Source organism: Peromyscus californicus, unplaced genomic scaffold (assembly GCF_007827085.1).
Source record: "Peromyscus californicus insignis strain IS unplaced genomic scaffold, ASM782708v3 Scaffold_15__1_contigs__length_86483966, whole genome shotgun sequence".
NCBI classification, from domain to species: Eukaryota; Metazoa; Chordata; class Mammalia; order Rodentia; family Cricetidae; genus Peromyscus; species Peromyscus californicus.
The window spans coordinates 37,781,427-37,798,257 of NW_026294447.1; the positions used below are offsets into that span (position 1 = coordinate 37,781,427).

The window sequence follows — 16,831 nt, forward strand, 5'->3', positions numbered from 1 at the left end:
TTGCCACATGGGTCCTGGGGATTGAACTTGTCAGTCTTGGCAGTAAGTGCCTTTACCTGCCGAGCCATCTTGCTGGTCCTCTCTCCTCTTTAATGTATATGCTAATAGCGTACCCTGCACTACGTAGAGCTGCCTATGGCACTCCATTTCACACTGTCACTGGCATTGGGAAGCAAGCCTAAACCATCTGGAGGGGATGCTGGGCCAGACTCTGGCTGGCACCCGCCCACCATCTTCTCTCCCCTGCTGAGTCTGGCCACACTCTTTCTGTTCTTCTCCTAGTTCCTCTTTTTTCTTTCTCTTTTTTAATCTCTGCGACTGCTTCAGGCTCCCAGAAGCCCGGTGAAATTGGGTTTTTACTTCTGCTGCTCTGAAGCAGCAATTACTTCGCATGCAAGGCTGTGGTTGTGGTAACGTGAAACAGGTCCCCGTACTTCTGGTGGTAAGAACGCTGCATCTGACCGTCGGGGCTCCTGCATTAGCTGAGTGCCTGTATGTGTGTGTCTGTAGTCCCTCACCTTCTCACTGCCTGGACCCTTGGGACAAACTGCTTTCTGCTTGTTCCAAGGGTCTTCTGGCTCCATGGGATGGCGGGGATGGGTGATCGTCCTGCTCCCCAGAGAGAAACGCATAGACTCTGTACCTAATTCAAGGCCCTCAGCAGGGCGGGGACTGCAGAAACCCAGCTTATGTCTGCTGCTGCCCATTTTAGATGCATCCCGGTCTGATGAAGACAGGTTCTCTGATGCTAAGAGTAACATTCACAGGTACCTGAACAGCAATTATGAGACAGGTATGATGCTAAGGACTCCGTAATCTGTCCTAACTCCCAGACAATCCTGCAATGTAGATACCATTGTTCTCATTGTAAAGAAACTTAAAAAATAAATTTCCTAGGTTAGAATACAAAGTACTGGGGTTCGCAACGTCATCCTCATACATTTGTTGTTATACTTTGTTCTTGTTTTCCCCCCTCCCACGGATTTGTCCTGTGTCCCTCCTCCAGCTGATTCCTTCTCGCCCAGTCAGGAAGAAACTCTGGCACAGGTTAGTCAAGTGACTTGTCTAGGGGTCCACAGCTAATCAGTTACCTCCCTGTGATTGTCATATAAACTACTTAAAATGAGTAGCTTGACACAACAAAAATGTACCCTCCTATAGTTCCGGATGCCAGAAGTCCAAAATCAAAGGACTAACAGGGGTGTGCTGGTTCTGGGGGCACTATGGAAGAATCTGTAGCCTCCTTGGAAGCTCCAAGCAGCCCTGTGACTGCATCTCTCTAATTTCTGCCTCCATCTCCCCCTCTCTTTCCTGTGGGGAGGGTTGCCATGGGTTTAGACATGTCTCTCTTGTCTCCCGGGTCGTCTAGACTGATCACATCTGAAAATTCTCAGTAATGTTGGCAAAAGTTCTCTTTCTAAATAAGGTTACAATTTTAGATTCCAGGGGCTAGGATGTGTCTGTATCTGTGTGTGTGTGTGTGTGTGTGTGTATGTGTGTGTGTGTGTGTGTGTGTGTGTGTGTGTGTGTGTGTGTTGGAGAGGTAAGCTGCTGTTCAGCACACCCCAGGAGCTCAAATGAGCTGCATGGCGTAGCCCTTTCTAAACCTGTGCCAACTACTTCCTGATTGGGAGCACCCAGGACTCCTCAAGCCTGCGGTCACACAGGCATGGGTTGACTTGTTGTATAGAGAGTATGGACTGTTAAATCTTGGCATTCTGCTGACCTCCTACCCTCCAGGCCTTCAGCTCTTGGCTATTTCTTCTGAAGCCTTTCAGTCCGTTCATCCTGGATTTATGAGTTCTCACACCTTAATGTGTTCAGGAGGTCAAGCCTCAGGGGCTGTGAGGACAGCTTCATCCCTGGGCAGGTAGGACGGATGTGGTACTCTTCTTGCCTTAGTGGCCGCACCTCTAAAATAGGACTATGGGAATGACATGGTCCTCTTACTGAAGTGTGGCGGAAGGCGCTGCGGCCGCAGAGGTGGTTTGGCTGCTTGTTTAGAGCGGCAGCCATTGAACAGGCTCCTCTTCGTTCCTGTGTCTCACTGTTGTGGCCCCAAGCAGCTATTTTCTCCCAAATTAAAATCCACTCAGCGCTCTTCCTGTCCCCAAATAAAAACTCCTCTCCAAGCTCTTGCCTGTTACAGCAAGACTTTTTTTTTAAAATAGATTCTGCCTCGTAGAACCATGAGGCATATGTCCAATTAGCAGAATAATTTTGCTTAAGTATACAAATAAACTGTTGACTGACAAGAGCGGCACATGTTTGAGGCTAATTTAAGGCAAAGTAGTTTGGGAACTGGGGTATTGCCTCTTCCCCCATCTCAACCTATGGCTAGGCCTTTCCTTAGGGGACCGATGTCCATCCTGACCATCGAGATGATGCAAGGTGGGGGTGGGATGGGGGGGTGGGGGGGGAGGGAATCTCCATGCTGTGCTTCATCATTGTGTAGAGTCTCCAAGCATGAATATTCACAGAACCAATGGGACAGCTACTGCTTAGCGAGCATCTATGGCATGCCAGCCACTCTGTGGGATGCTGGGTATACAGCGGTCCATTCTCGAGGGGACAAGAGGTGAGCAGCAGCTGGGGACCTCCCGAGAGCACCTGCTCCAAGAGGACAGGGACTTGGTCTCCCTTGCTTGCTGCCATGTTGGGACACTCGGCACAGTAGGCTCAGTGTGTATTCTTAGATGAGTTGTCGAGGGAAGGAAGAAGGTATTTTGAGCTCTTGTTGAGTGTCCCAAAGGAGAGAAAGATGGAGTCACAGGATAAAGAGCCACTAAGGGCGGGGTTAAGGAGAGCTCTCTGACCTCGGCTGTGTCTGGAGAGCTGTAAAAGAGCCAGCCAGGGAAGAGGGGGAGGCTGTTAGAGCTGGCTTTGCAGGTCCTGGGGCTCTGGGCAAAAGTGGCTGGGGCTAGGTAAGCCTGTTTCCTTCCTTGTGCCTATGTTACCTTGCCGCACTGATAATGGGTACTCTCGTGAGGTTGCAGCCTCCATGCTAGTTCGTGGTCAGGCTCTGCACCTGAAAGTGGTGGAAGATCCCTGTCATGTGACCTTTTGGCATTGCTCTGGTCATTCTAGCCACGGTTGGGGAGAGGTGCCATATGGCTCTCGTGTGACTCTGATTCTCCTCGAGCCTGTACCAGGCTCCCTGCAGGGCTGCAGGGCAGTGACAGACTGCAAGCCACCCTGGGCGGAGCTTCGGGGATTGCAGGGCAGAGGTAGGGAGGTTGGGGTTGGGGAGAGCCAATGTGCCAGAGCATGGGGAGTAGCCTCCAAGAACCCATCCTAAGGATGGAGAGTATGTGTGAGCTAAATCCCCCAGTGTGGACTCCACTACACCGTCAGATTTCACTTAGAAACATCAATTCAGAAATAAAGCATTTCAAGACAGCCACTGTGTTAGTTTCCTGTGGTTACTGTAACAAATTGCTATTGAATGGTGGCTTCAAACAATATAGACTTCGGGCATTGGAGGTCAGAAGCCCAGAATGATTCTCTGTGGGACAAAATGAAGGTGGTGTTCCCTATGGCAGCTCTGGAGGAGAATCCATCTCTTTGATTTTTGATTTTTCTGATTTCTACCTTGTTTTTTTTTCTTCCTTCCTTCCTTTGTTTTTTGAGACAGGGTCTCACTATGTAGCCTTGGCTGACCTAGAACTCATCATGTAGCCCAAGCTGGCCTTGAACTCGTAGAGATCATTCTGCCCCGACTTCTGCTGTGATTAAAGTTGTGCCACCACACCTGACTGTTTTTTATGGTCCCTCTCCCCATCCTCAAAGCCAGCAGCATCTGGTCCAGTCCTCAGCTGCTGTCTCTGCTGTGGGATGTTCTGTATGGCAAATGTGTTGCTAATTAGTCAATAAATAAAACACTGATTGGCCATTGGCTAGGCAGGAAGTGTAGGCGGGACAAGGAGGAGAATAAAGCTGGGAAGTGGAAGGCTGAGTCAGAGAGACACTGCCAGCCACCATGATGAGAAACAGCATGTGAAGATGCCGGTAAGCCACGAGCCATGTGGCAAGGTATAGATTTATAGAAATGGATTAATTTAAGCTGTAAGAACAGTTAGCAAGAAGCCTGCCACGGCCATACAGTTTGAAACCAATATAAGTCTCTGTGTTTACTTGGTCGGGTCTGAGAGGCTGTGGGACTGGCAGGTGAGAGAGATTTGTCCTGACTGTGGGCCAGGCAGGAAAACTCAAGCTACATGTCTCCCTGGTTCTCTTCTGTCTTTGTCTTTCACTTCTGAGAGCTGTGGTGATTACCTGGGTGCACCTGAGCAAGGCCACGAATCTCACTAGGAAGATCATGGGGTTATCAGCAACCTTATTTTCTTCCGCCAGGCTGTGAACTGCCGTTGGATCTGTTAAGAAAACAAATTTCCCTATGAAAAATTCCAAATGTCATTACAGAGCACAGAATAATAAAACGAATGTTGTACCTGGCGCCTCCACCTAAAATCCTAAAATATGTTGCCATAATTCTTTTGTTTGTTTACTGCTGGAGAGCCTTAAATAGTAATTTCAATCTACATCTCTAAACCAGGACACTTTGCTAAGAAATCACAGTGTCATTAGTGTACATAATGAGATTAACAAGTGTTAATGTCATCTGTGTTAGTATGGGGAGTGTCTTCCTCTTCGGATAATTCTTCTGCAAAAGCATGCCTCTCAGTTTATTTCAGATACTGTAATTGCTACCTGTGGTCAGTTTTCCCTAACTTCCCTACCTAATGCCCTTCATATGCCCCCAAACCTGCTGCCCAGCCTCATGCCCTTTCCAAGAGCAAGGCCTTCCTGCCTATATCTTTTGAGGTTTGTGTAGGTGAAAGTTTTTATCCTGCCAGCCGCTCCCAAATAACCACACAGAGGCTTATAATAATTAAAAATGCTTGGCCGATAGCTCAGGCTTATTACTAACTAGTTCTTACAACTTAACCCATTTCTATGAATCTGTGTATTGTCACATGGCTCATGGCTTTACCTGTCCTCCAGCTTGCCTTGCTCCCTCTCTGTCTCCTGGCGACTCTACTGACCCCACCCTTCTTCCTCCCAGCATTCCCAGTTTGGCTGTCCAGCCTATACTTCCTGCCTGGCTACCGGCCAGTCATTTCTTTATTAATACCAGTGAGAATAATACATATTTGCAGTGTACAGAGGATAATTCCACAGCAGGTTTGGTTTTGTTTCCTGCCATCGGCCATGAGAACGCAATGCTGTATAGACACGAAAAGAGACTGTCGTCCCACACCCAGGCCGATATCCTGAACAAACACAGAGAGGGAAGAGGGGAGGCAGGCTGGTTGGTGTGTTATTCTGCTCGTGGCCTTAGCCATTTGTTATTCTTGTCTGTAATCACTAGTCCAGAAATGCCCTCACCCTTCCAGCCACAGAGCAACCGTGAGAACAAATTAATTATGCATCTCTCCTCACTGTGTGTGATTAAGGGGCAGGTGGAGGGAAGGGTTCTCTGTAGCTTTCCTGGCCACGAGGTTCCCAGATGGACACTTTCCAGATTGAAGAGTGCAGGTCCCCAACTCCTGTGGGCATCTGTGGAGGCAGGCTTGCTTTTTGGCGGGAGGAGCCGCAAGTCGCCAGTAATAACATCGTTATTCTCTTAAATTTGCACCTCGTTTGCTGAGTGCTTGCTGTCATGACAACTCATCTGTTGGAATTCCAGGGATGCTGGGACAACCTCCTTCGCTTCATACTTCTCTCAGTCATTGTCAGCAGCTTTAATTCCATCACTAGACCAATTCCTTCAGTCTGAAACTCTGTTCCCAATTAAGATGCAGGTGCCGGGCTGGGGAGATGGCACATGCCGTGCAAGCATGAGGACCTGAGTTCAGTCCCCAGAACCCATGTTCAGAGGAAGCCAGATAGATGCAGTGGCACAAGCTTTTAGTCCCAGGGCCTGGGAGAAGGAGGCAGGCAGATCTCTGTGTGTTTGAGGCCAGCCTGGTCTACATGGCATGTTCCATCCCTGCTGGAGTTACATGGTTGAGTTCCTGTGTTTTAGTTACTTTCCGTTGCTGTGATAAAGCACCATGGCCACCTTAGAGAAGGAGCTGGGACCACGCACTCTTTGGTCCGGAGAGTATCTGTTTGAACTTCTGTTTCTTCTTTAGAAGTATGGCAGCATTATGCACTCAGGCTGTCCAACTCACAACCCTCCTTCCTACCTTGGCTTAGACGTGCTTTATAGTCTAGACAGGTTTTGAACTTGGGATCCTTTTGCCTCAGCCTCTGAGTGCTGGAAGTACAGGCCTGCATCGCCAGGCTTGGCTTTAACGTTATTTACTGCTAACTATAGCATCGGTTTCAGGTCTGAGTTGATTCTGTTTGGTATTTGCCCCTCTTCTCATGACACATAATATGTCATGCTTTCTTGATCCTCTGTATATCTGCTAAATTTCCATTAGATGTTAGATATTGTATTTTATCTTCATGGGTGTTGTATGTTTTTGTAATGAATGTTCTTGGAACTTGATCTGGGGCATTGTTGAGTTTCTGGGGGATAGTTAGTTTTCTTTTCAGGTCTTGCTTTAATATTTGTTAGTCGGGAATGAGACAGTATTTAGGCTATCTCTGGCTACTGAGGCTGGAACTTCTTGGGTATGAACAGTGTCCCATGAATTAGGATACTTTCCAGACTGGATGGTAAGACTAGGCCACATGTGAGTCCTGGTACTTAACTCTAATCTCTGGACTTGTTCTTTCTCTGGACGCAGGCAGTTTTGCATGTATGTGTGCTGAGCGGCCTGAATACCAGGGAACTGGCTCTGTGCAGATTGCCAATTTTCCTTTATCAGTGTTCTTTACTTCTCTCTCCTGCGAACTCTTTCTAGACTGAACTCTGTCTCCTTAACTCAAGGGTCCTTTTCACAGGGACTCTGTAGTTAACGGGGGCTACCGTTGGGTTCATCTTCCTTCTTTCTATGTTCATTGCACGATGCACAGGGTTTTGAAAACCACCGTTTTACGTTTCGAATGTGAAGGGGAGAGAAGCGGCCTTTTGGGACATCAAGGTCTATGGCCTAGGAGACTCCCAAGTTTAGAGTTGCCAGTTTCTAAGGTGGGGAAGCCTGGGGTGTGGGATCATGCTTTATGGTCATGGGTGTGATGGGAAGGACATGATATGTTTGAGGCACTGATTGGACACTAGTGTGATTATTGTGCCCAAAATCTGGACCCCCAAAGGGTCACCAAGAGACTGAATCCGATGCAAAAACAGAGTCTTTAATATGAGTTAACTTGGTTGGTCCAACTGAGGCAGGAGCAGAGCAGGAGAGACCACGAGCAGCATGGGGAGAGGGTTTTTATAGTGGCTAGACAAGGGTGGGGGCTTGGGGGAATTCCAAGACTGCCCAGTTACAGACCTGGGATTGGCTCAAGTCCTGGGTAGGAGTACCTGGACTGAGCTGATTGGCTCTTTTGGGTCTAGGGAATTGCAACATTAGCACCTGGAGTTGTCTGTCTGCTTCTGATTGGCTCTCCCTGTGGGGTGAGGTGTTCCTGGCTCCTGATAGGCCCTTTCCTATGGGGTGAGGTGTTCACGGATTCTGATTGGCCCTTCCTTATGGGGCAGGGTGTTAGCTAGGGCAAAAAGTTAGAGGCAGTCAGGAGGTCAGGAGTAGGGGGGCTTCCTTCTATGCCTGCATTTCTGCTGAGGCCTGGGTCTCTCAGTGATGTCAGAGAGGCCCTTGGATCTGTCCAGCTCAAGGCAGGGGAGCTCACGGTTGGTGATGCTGATTTTTGTGCCCGCAGCGTATGGATCTGGATGAGATTGCCGAGGGAGTAAAGCTAGAGAATATAGGATTAGCTATTGTTTAATTTTCTATTATCTTTGGATACTTTGAAGTCCTGGGTCCTTGTAGGCATTAGAAGTGCTTTTCCTCTCTGTGACCGATCCTGAGAGAGGCAGTGTCTCTCCTGGTACTGTGACTCTGACATGCAAGCCACCTGATGCAGAGTCCTCATTCCCCAACCCCTTCCATTCAGCTCGTACGCGCAAGGCCTTGTTTCCTTAACTCTAAATGTCCAGGACCATGCCGGGCGGTGGTGGCGCATGCCTTTAATCCCAGCACTTGGGAGGCAGAGGCAGGCGGATCTCTGTGAGTTCGAGGCCAGCCTGGGCTACCAAGTGAGTCCCAGGAAAGGCGCAAAGCTACACAGAGAAACCCTGTCTCGGAAAACAAAAAACAAACAAACAAACAAAAAATGTCCAGGACCAGGTCCCAGACACCTAGGTATAGCCTCTGTGCTCCAGAGCCTGCAGTAATGACTCAAGCCAGCTGGTCCGAAACTGCCCTGCCTCACTCATCTTTCCAATAGAACCCACAACAAAGATTTTTTTTTTGCCCATGCTTTCTACCTTCCCTGGCAGTTTTCGATGTAGGCCTAGGTGGCACGCCATGACTTCTAGGGATTTGTGACTAAAAATTCTACAATGTCCTTCATGATAATTGTGTCTGTGTTTATGCATCTCACCATACTTGATTAAAACACCTTTCAGGTTCTCTTACAACAGATATAGAAATACCTGCTTTAGCTGGGCCATGGTGGCGCACGTCTTTAATCCCAGCACTCGGGAGGCAGAGGCAGGCGGATCTCTGTGAGTTCGAGGCCAGCCTGGTCTACAAAGCGAGTTCCAGGATAGGCTCCAAAGCTACACAGAGAAACCCTGTCTCGAAAAACCAAAAAAAAAAAAAAAAAAAAAAAAAAAAAGAAAGAAATACCTGCTTTGGCTAAGAGCAGCGCACCTATGATTCACTTCCCAGCAACCCCATGAGGTAGATGTTGTTTATGGATGTGAAAACCGAGCTGAGAGAAGTTCTGTAACTTGCCCATGGAGATGCTGCTATTCATTGTCATGGTTGTCTCTGTGTTCATCTTCATCTTTGGCCAATGTTAACGTACAGGGCAGTGAGTTCATTATGACATTGCCAAGCATGCATACAACATACCTAATCACATTCAAGACTCAATTGGCTCTGTTTGGAATCTGTGACGTTGCCTTTCACTGCCCCCCACTCCTTCGCATCTTTTGTGGGGCATTTGTGTATCTGTACCCCTGTCTCAGGACATCCCCAAACCTTAATCAGTTCTGATGGGGCCCCTGTGGATTCAGTCTGATGCTGAGACCTTTCTGCCAAGTTTGGGGAGGGTAGGGCCCCTGCTCCCAGGGGCTCAGACAGGGAGAGAGAATGGTCTTGGGCCTTTGCTCCATTGGCTCAAATCAGTAATTAATCGGCACTGAGTTTATCTTCTTAGTCATTCATTGCCCCCCCCCTACCAAACTGTCTAATAACAATGCTTTTAATTAATATGAGGCAGATTAAAACTCATTACAGCGAGGTGGTAACGAGGTAATCATAAGGTATGTTATTGAGCTGGGAGTGAAAAGGAAGAAGGAGCCTGGGCAGGGAGATCATGCCAGCTGTTCTGTGATAGTTCAGTGGGGATGGGAGGCAGGTGTTGGGGATCTTGGTGAGGAGGCACTGCACCCATACAGCCAGCTGATCAGTGAAGCCAGGTGCTGGGTATTGGCACAACTGGGGTGCAGTGAGCAAGTGGGTACCAGATGTCAAAGGAAGAGGCAGGAATTGGGAGAATCTGAGGGGACCCTGAAGTCTGTATGTTTAGAATAATACTATGTGTGTTTCTTTCTTCTCCCTCTCTCCCTCCTCTCTAGCTCCGCTCCTTACCTTTGTGAGAGGGCCTAGAACTCTCTAGTTAGCCCAGATAGGGATCAAGCTCATGAGCCTCCTGCCTCAGCCTCCAAGTCCTGGGATTGTAAGGTATGTACCACAGGTGCTATTTGCATTTATTTATTTATTTATTTATTTATTTATTTATTTATTTATTTATTTATTTATTTATTTATTTATTTATTTGAGACAGGATCTCTCTGTGTTGTTTTGGTGCCTGTTCTGGATCTTGCTCTGTAGCCCAGGCTGGCCTCGAACTCACAGAGATCCGCCTGGCTCTGCCTCCCGAGTGCTGGGATTAAAGGTGTGCGCCACCACCACCTGGCCTATTTGAATTTCTTGTAGGGTGATGATTCACGGTTTAGATGACAGTCTGTGAAATTAGCTTTTCTTCCTATTAGTATGTAGGGACCAGGTTTATTAGACTGAAGTGTGTGTGTGTGTGTGTGTGTGTGTGTGTGTGTGTGTGTGTGTGTGTGTGTGAGATGGGCTAAAGGTTTTTTTGTTTTTTTGAGACAGGGTCTCTGTGAAGCTCTGGCTGTCCTGGGACTCACTCTGTAGACCAGACTGGCCTCAAACTCACAGAGATCTGCTTGCCTCTCTCTGCCTCCCAAGTGCTGGGATTAAAGGTGTGCGCCACTATGCATGGCCTTTTGTTTGTTTGCTTGCTTTTGTATTTAAAAATATTTTTATCCATCGTTTAATTAGTTCTTTGAGCATTTCATACATACTTAAATCCCATTCATCATCCCTCCCCCAGCTCCTCCAGATCCACCCCTTCTTCCCTCTCATTTAACTCTTTTTTAAAAAAATCCATCAAAGGGCATTTTCTGTTGACCCTTCCTCTCCCAAAGCAAAGAATTGCCAAGAGCTCAGCTAGGGGTAGATCTGTGTGCCCAGTTACTCTCTCGTGCTGGGATTTGGTTTGGCTTGGGCTTGCACAGGACTTGTGTATGATGTCACAACCACTGTGAGTTCCTGTGTGTACTTGCCTGGCTGTGTCCAGAAGACACTGTTTCTTTGTGGTCATCCACTACCTCTGGTTCTTAGACTCTTTTAGGTCCCTCTTCCACAAAGATCCCTGAGCCTTCGGAGGACCAGGTGTGGTACATTTGTTCCACTTAGGGCTGGCATTCTGCAGTCTCTTATTCTCTACACATTGACCAGTTGTGGGTCTCTGTGTCAGTCATCATCTATTGCAAACAGAAGCTTCTCTGATGAGGGTTGAGAGATGCCTTACTCTATGAGTGTAATGATAGGTTATTAGGAGTTGGGTTAATACTATTTACATTTAGTGGACTAAGAGTAGTAGGTTCTCTCCTCCGGTCTGTGAGCTGTCTTACCATGGTGAGAGGCCTGATAATGGTGCCAAGTATGGGTTTCATCTTGTGTAGCGGGCTCTGAGTCCAGTCAGAAAGTGGTTGGCTTCTGACTGACAGCAAAGTGGTTGTCATGGAGCACATGACATTTGAGCTCCCATGGGCATGTCTTGCCAGACAGACTGTTACAGCTGACAGAATTCACACCTGGGTAAGATCAATTTTTACTTTTCTCCTCTGGTAGCGTGTCTAGCACCTTCCAGCACAATGAAAGCTAGCCAGTAGAGACGAAACTTCCAGGTTAGTTCTAACTTGATTTCTCCATGTTCTGTGACTCAAGTAGGTGGTATCTTCAGCCAGAGGGTCTCGCTGTCATGTTCTGGAGGGTAGACAATAGCACTGGTAATAGCCTGTACTGTTTAGGGATCTATGAGACTTCTCTAGCCAACAACTTCAGGAGAAGTAACCCCTTCCTAGCACTGGGCTTTTTATTTGTTAGTCTCTGGTATAGTAGGGGTCCTGTTGCCCTCATAGGGTGATTCTATTTTGACTCTTTTTATGTATGTATATAGCTATATTTTAGGAAGATTCTACAGTAGTAGGTTTCCATATGACCTCTTTTGAGAAGTCTCTAGAGTTATTTATCCCTCCCAGTTTCCTCTTCTACCCGCCCTCACCTTCCCCGCCATAATTTATTCCTTTATATCAGTGTAGTCTATCTCCCATCTCTTGAAGGCTTCTCTCATGGTCTGTTAGTATTTTACTGGCCTCTGTGAGTATTCCAAATGAAACACAAATATCTAAAGATTCAAGGCTAATATCTACAAATGAGAGAGGACATGTGACCTCTGCCTTTCTGGGCCTGGGTTACCTCAATCAGGACGACTGTTTCCAGTTCCTCTCATTTGCCTATGGACGTTATGATTTCATCTTTCTTAGTAGCTGAGTAATAGTTCTCTGTGTAGATATCCCACGTTTTCATTACCCATTCATCTGTTGATGGGCATCTAGGCTGTTTCCATTTACTGGATATTGTGAACAGAGCAGCAATGAACGTGGAGCAAGCATCTCTGTGGTAGGACGTAGAGTTCTTTGTGTATATGCCCAAGAGATACAGAGCTGGATCATGTCTGAGTTGTTTTCAGCTTTTTGAGCAACATCCACACTAATTCCCGTAGTGGCTGCATTTACACCCCCATCAGCAAATGTGGGTTCCTGCTTTCCCACATTCATGCAAGCATTTGTGCTTTGGATTTTTTGTTTGTTTTTTTGAGACAGGGTTTCTCTTTGTAGCCCTGGCTGTCCTGGAGCTCACTCTGTAGACCAAGCTGGTCTTTAACTCACAGAGATCCGCCTGCCTCTGTCTCCTGAGTGCTGGGATCAGAGGTGCGAGCCACCACCACCCGGCTGTATTTTGGATCTAGCCATCCTGACTGGAGTGTAATGGAATCTCAAAGTAGTTTTAATTGTCACTTCCCAGATGGCTAAGGATGTTTAACATTTTAAAAACTGTTTCTCAGCCACTCTTTGGGGAACTCTGTTTTATTAATTTTTGGACATTTCACTCCCTGGAGAGATTGATTTGTTTCCCCTGTGCCTCTTTCTGCTAGTTTTTGTGCACTGACTATATGCTGGGCCTGGTGTTGGGCTTGATGTTACACATTATGTTATTTAACCACTGTGATGAGCGTGATTATTGTCCTCTTTCTGCTCGGGAAGAGACCAAGGTTCTGTCAAGGTTTGATGATAGGTAAGTAGCAAAATAGGATTTGGGCTCAAGTCTTCCTGACTCCAGTGTCAGTAACATTGACTAGCAAGTCACATGACCTCCTTTGTTTGGTTAGGAGTGAATACATCTTTTGTAGCCATCTAAAATGTATACACTGGATCCAACGGTCGGGCCACCTCATTTCCTAACCTGGTGACCATTCAGTGCCCGTCACATGGAGTGACTGGGCAGCTACCTTTCTTGCCTGCTGTTGACAGTTTTGGCTTTATGGATGTATGCCCGCTGCTCAGTTGATATTGTAGGTTTTTTTTTTTTTTATGTGAAGACCATGGTGTACATCCCCACTGCAAGCCTAGTACATACAAAACCCCCACCAATGCTCAATTCCTTGCATAGTGGGCAGAGTATACAGGGCTGGGTGTCTGATGGACGAAGGCCACATCGTGATTTTTTACCATTCATTTACTGGCTGTGAGACTTTGAGAGTGTCACTGAACTCTGAAGTTATTTAATCTTTATGGACGTATCAAAGATCTGTGCTCTGGAGCTGGGGGATGGCTCAGTTGGTAAACTGCTTGCCTTGCAAGTATGAGGCTTTGAATTTACAGAACCCATGTAAAAAGGTGAGCTTGGTGATGTGTGCTTGTAATCCTGAACGTCAGAATGAGCCTGGCTTCTGATCCAAAAGGACAGTGGACCTGCGGGAGCTGGAGCAGAACAGGGACCCTGGAGGGCTGAGTGTTACTGTTAGGCAGCATTTGCGTTTTGCACCATAACAGAATATTTTAAGTTTTCTGTCGTATGTGTGTGTGTGTGTGTGTGTGTGTGTGTGTGTGTGTGTGTGTGTGAGAGAGAGAGAGAGAGAGAGAGAGAGAGAGAGAGAGAAACTGAATGAAGGTGACCTCAGGCCTTCTTTAGTGGAAATGAGGGTGCCATATGCAGTAGGTACTGACTCAGTTTCATGGATCCTGGTTTTGTGAGTGTATGATCTATCTTTGTTACCAGTCTACATTTTTGGTGCCTGGGTGGCTTACCCTGAGGTACACAGACTACAGTATAGACACACATAGCCTCTGTACCCAAGAGCAGATGTGCCAGGTAATAGTCAAGCCAGAGTTGATTGGCCCCTCTGGGCTTGGGTGAACCAAGGATCCCCATGTTAATTAGACAGTGTTTGAAGGCGACCATCCCTTTGTGTCAAGAGATATCCATTTGTCACTGTTTCAAGTCATAGGTGATGAGGAACAATGAACCCTGTTTCCTTTTGGAGAGGCTGGACAGGATGAAGCCAATGCTTTCTAAGGACCGGCAGCAACAGAGACATGTAGATGTGAATCTAGCTTAAAGAACACAGTGGGCAGGTCTGCCAGCAATACACACATGCACCCAGGGTGTCCCACAACATGCAACAACACACAGCAAAACATGCTGCAACCTTCAGGATGCACCCACATGCGCACAAACTGTGGCTTCACTAGTTCTCTTGATCTGAAAAACCCCTCAAATTTCATCTTAATCATTGCAAATTTAATTTCAGGGCTTAGCACTGTGTATCACCCAGCTTCTAATTACATAAGTAATTTGAACAGGGGAAATTGAATATAAAGAATTATTAAGGAGTGAAAGATGACTAATTCCTGAAAGAGATCCAATGAGATTCTAATGGCGGGAACAGTAAATATACACAGCAGCTCCTCCTGGAGATGATGGGGCAGAGAAGAAGGCTGAGTCTGATGACTTAGCTGAGTTCTTCCCACCTCGGGGACAGCCTGATGGCTGGCAGAAGAGCTTGTGAGTGGGTATAACAGCAAGCTAGTCTGTAGGAACAGCATGTTGGGTGCTCAACGCATTGTGGAGTGCCTTGGTTGGTTCACAGACGGGGCCTACAGGTAGTAGAGGGTATGGGCCACTGCTAATCTAGGAACAGTGCCTGCCTCGACTGGTTGCTCATCGTTTCTGAATACTGGAAGCATTAAGGGCAATGCTGGCCTCTGTTTGGGCCTCAGAGCATTTCCCTGCTGCCCAAACCTGATACCTGTCTTTGGGATCAAAGAAGAGGTGGATCCATAGCTGAGAGACAGTGTAGATGGTCCCACTTACAGGGGTTTGATTTACTAAGATTATTTTATTTATTTAATTTTTTACCTTTAGGGGCAGGGAAATGGCCTAATTGGTAAAGTGCCTGCTGTGTAAGCATGGGGACCTGAGTTTGCATTCCTGTCACCCACTTAAAAATTGGGTGTGGTGGCGTGCATGTGTGACCACAGCCTTGGGGGTGTTGGGGAGACAGGTGGCTCCCTGGAGCTCACTGGCCAGCCAGCCTAGAGGAATTGATGGACTCCAGCTTCATGGACAGACCCTGTCCCCAAAACTGAAGTGGGGCGTGATCGAAGAGGACACCCAAGGTTGGCCACTGCCCTTCACAGGCACTCACACACTTGGAGTTGTTTGTCTACAATAGTTTTAAACTTTGTTCTGACCCCATCATCTCATCTCAGAACTACCGTTTGCCCTTGACCAGCTATGCCACTACTTAACCTAGTTCCGTATGTCCTTCCACTGTCTGGCACTGGCCAGCTTTGTCCTGGTTTCGGTTCTTTGTGGTTCTGGAATTGAACCAAGTCCTTTGGATGCTACCCAGGCATTCTACCACATGGACTGCATCCCTAGTTCCCCGTTTTCCCACTTCTCAAGAGAATCTCCCTGCCTCCCAACTCTACCTCCTCTGGGGTCACTCTCCATGTTGGGATGAATTTCTTACTGTTAACTGCTAGAGCAAACAGACCATCTTTGTGCCACTTGGACCCCGCCTGCATCAAGGCTGGAGGCCTCCACTGAGGGGGTGGAGTTGTAGGACCATAGGTTCCCCCTAGAATGGGTTGTGATGGGCATCAGAGCCCTACACCAGGATTAGAAATGGATGGGTCCCTATGGGCTTGAAGACAGCCTGGAGCTGGGATGGGAGTATTCAGGGCTGCAGGGTTCTTTTTCTTTTTTAAATTTTTTATTGTATGTATCTGAGTGTTTGCCTGCATATGTGTTTGTGCTCCGTCTGCATGCCAGGTACCCATGGAGGTCAGAGAAGGCACTGGATCCCTTGGAAGTGGAATTACAGATGGTTTGTGAGCTGCCATGTGGGTGCTGGGAACCAAACCAAATCCTCTGCAAGAGCAGCAAGTGTTCTTAACTGCTGAGGCATCTCTCCAGCCCCCAGCGTTCTCTTCTTACTATCGAAAGCATTGTTTCTCAACCTTCCTAATGTTGCGACCCTTTAATACAGTTCCTCATGTTGTGGTGACCCCCAACATAAAATTATTATTGTTGCTACTTCATAACTGTAATTTTACTGCTCTAATGAAATGTCAATGTCTGTGTTTTCTGATGGTCTTAAGGCAACCCCTGTGAAAGGGTCATTTGATCCCCAAAGGGATTGTGACCCACAGGTTGAGAACGGCTATCTAAAGGACTAGCGTGCTTGGGGCTCACCTGGCAGCTGATTGTACAGGAAGGCATTTCTTCCATCCGTGCTAACTCTTCACATGGTTTCATCGCTAATTCTGTCATTGTTCTCAGCCCCTGAGAGTGCAAGTTCCCTTTTCATTGTTCAAACTCCTTTGCTACTTTGGATAGAAGCAGATAACAGGTCCCCATAGCTCACGGGGACTCCTTGTCTCCTACATTATATGCAAGGCCCAGCTTTCCTTAGAAGCTGTAGCTCCAGGACTGGAGAGATAGCTCAGTGGTTAAGAGCACTGACTGCTCTTCCAGAGGACCCGGGTTCAATTCCCAGTACCCACATAGCAGCTCACAACTGTCTGTAACTCTAGGATCTGAAGCCTGATAAAGTAGGGCCTACCTAACCTCAAGACCCTGAGCTGGGCTGGGCTGGTGACTCAGCTGACCAGCTTGGGTGCATGTGGGGACGCCTCTCAACTCTAGTAGGACAGAGTCACATCAGAGTGTGAATGAAGGGCCTCATCATTGACAACCTGCCCAGCTGTCTGCTCCATGTGTGGGCATAAAGCCCTGGATTTGGAGTGTTTTATAGCCTTTCCTTGGATATT

At 47.3% G+C, this 16,831-nt stretch overlaps 1 protein-coding gene across 6 annotated transcripts in view; it reads left to right on the forward strand.

Moving 5' to 3' along the window:
- The window catches only part of Adck1 (aarF domain containing kinase 1), a 100,194-nt gene that overhangs the window by 20,331 nt on the left and 63,032 nt on the right, over positions 1-16,831 (forward strand). The window contains exon 1 of one of the 6 annotated variants that reach the window (XM_052738639.1): positions 327-442. The exons of 4 other annotated variants lie outside the window; for them this stretch is intronic. In XM_052738639.1, coding sequence (XP_052594599.1) covers positions 392-442 — 51 coding nt within the window. In that variant the 5' untranslated portion in view covers positions 327-391. Of the gene's footprint in view, positions 1-326; positions 443-12,326; positions 12,789-16,831 lie in introns of those variants that run through there. One more of the 6 variants, XM_052738641.1, reaches the window with a different exon arrangement.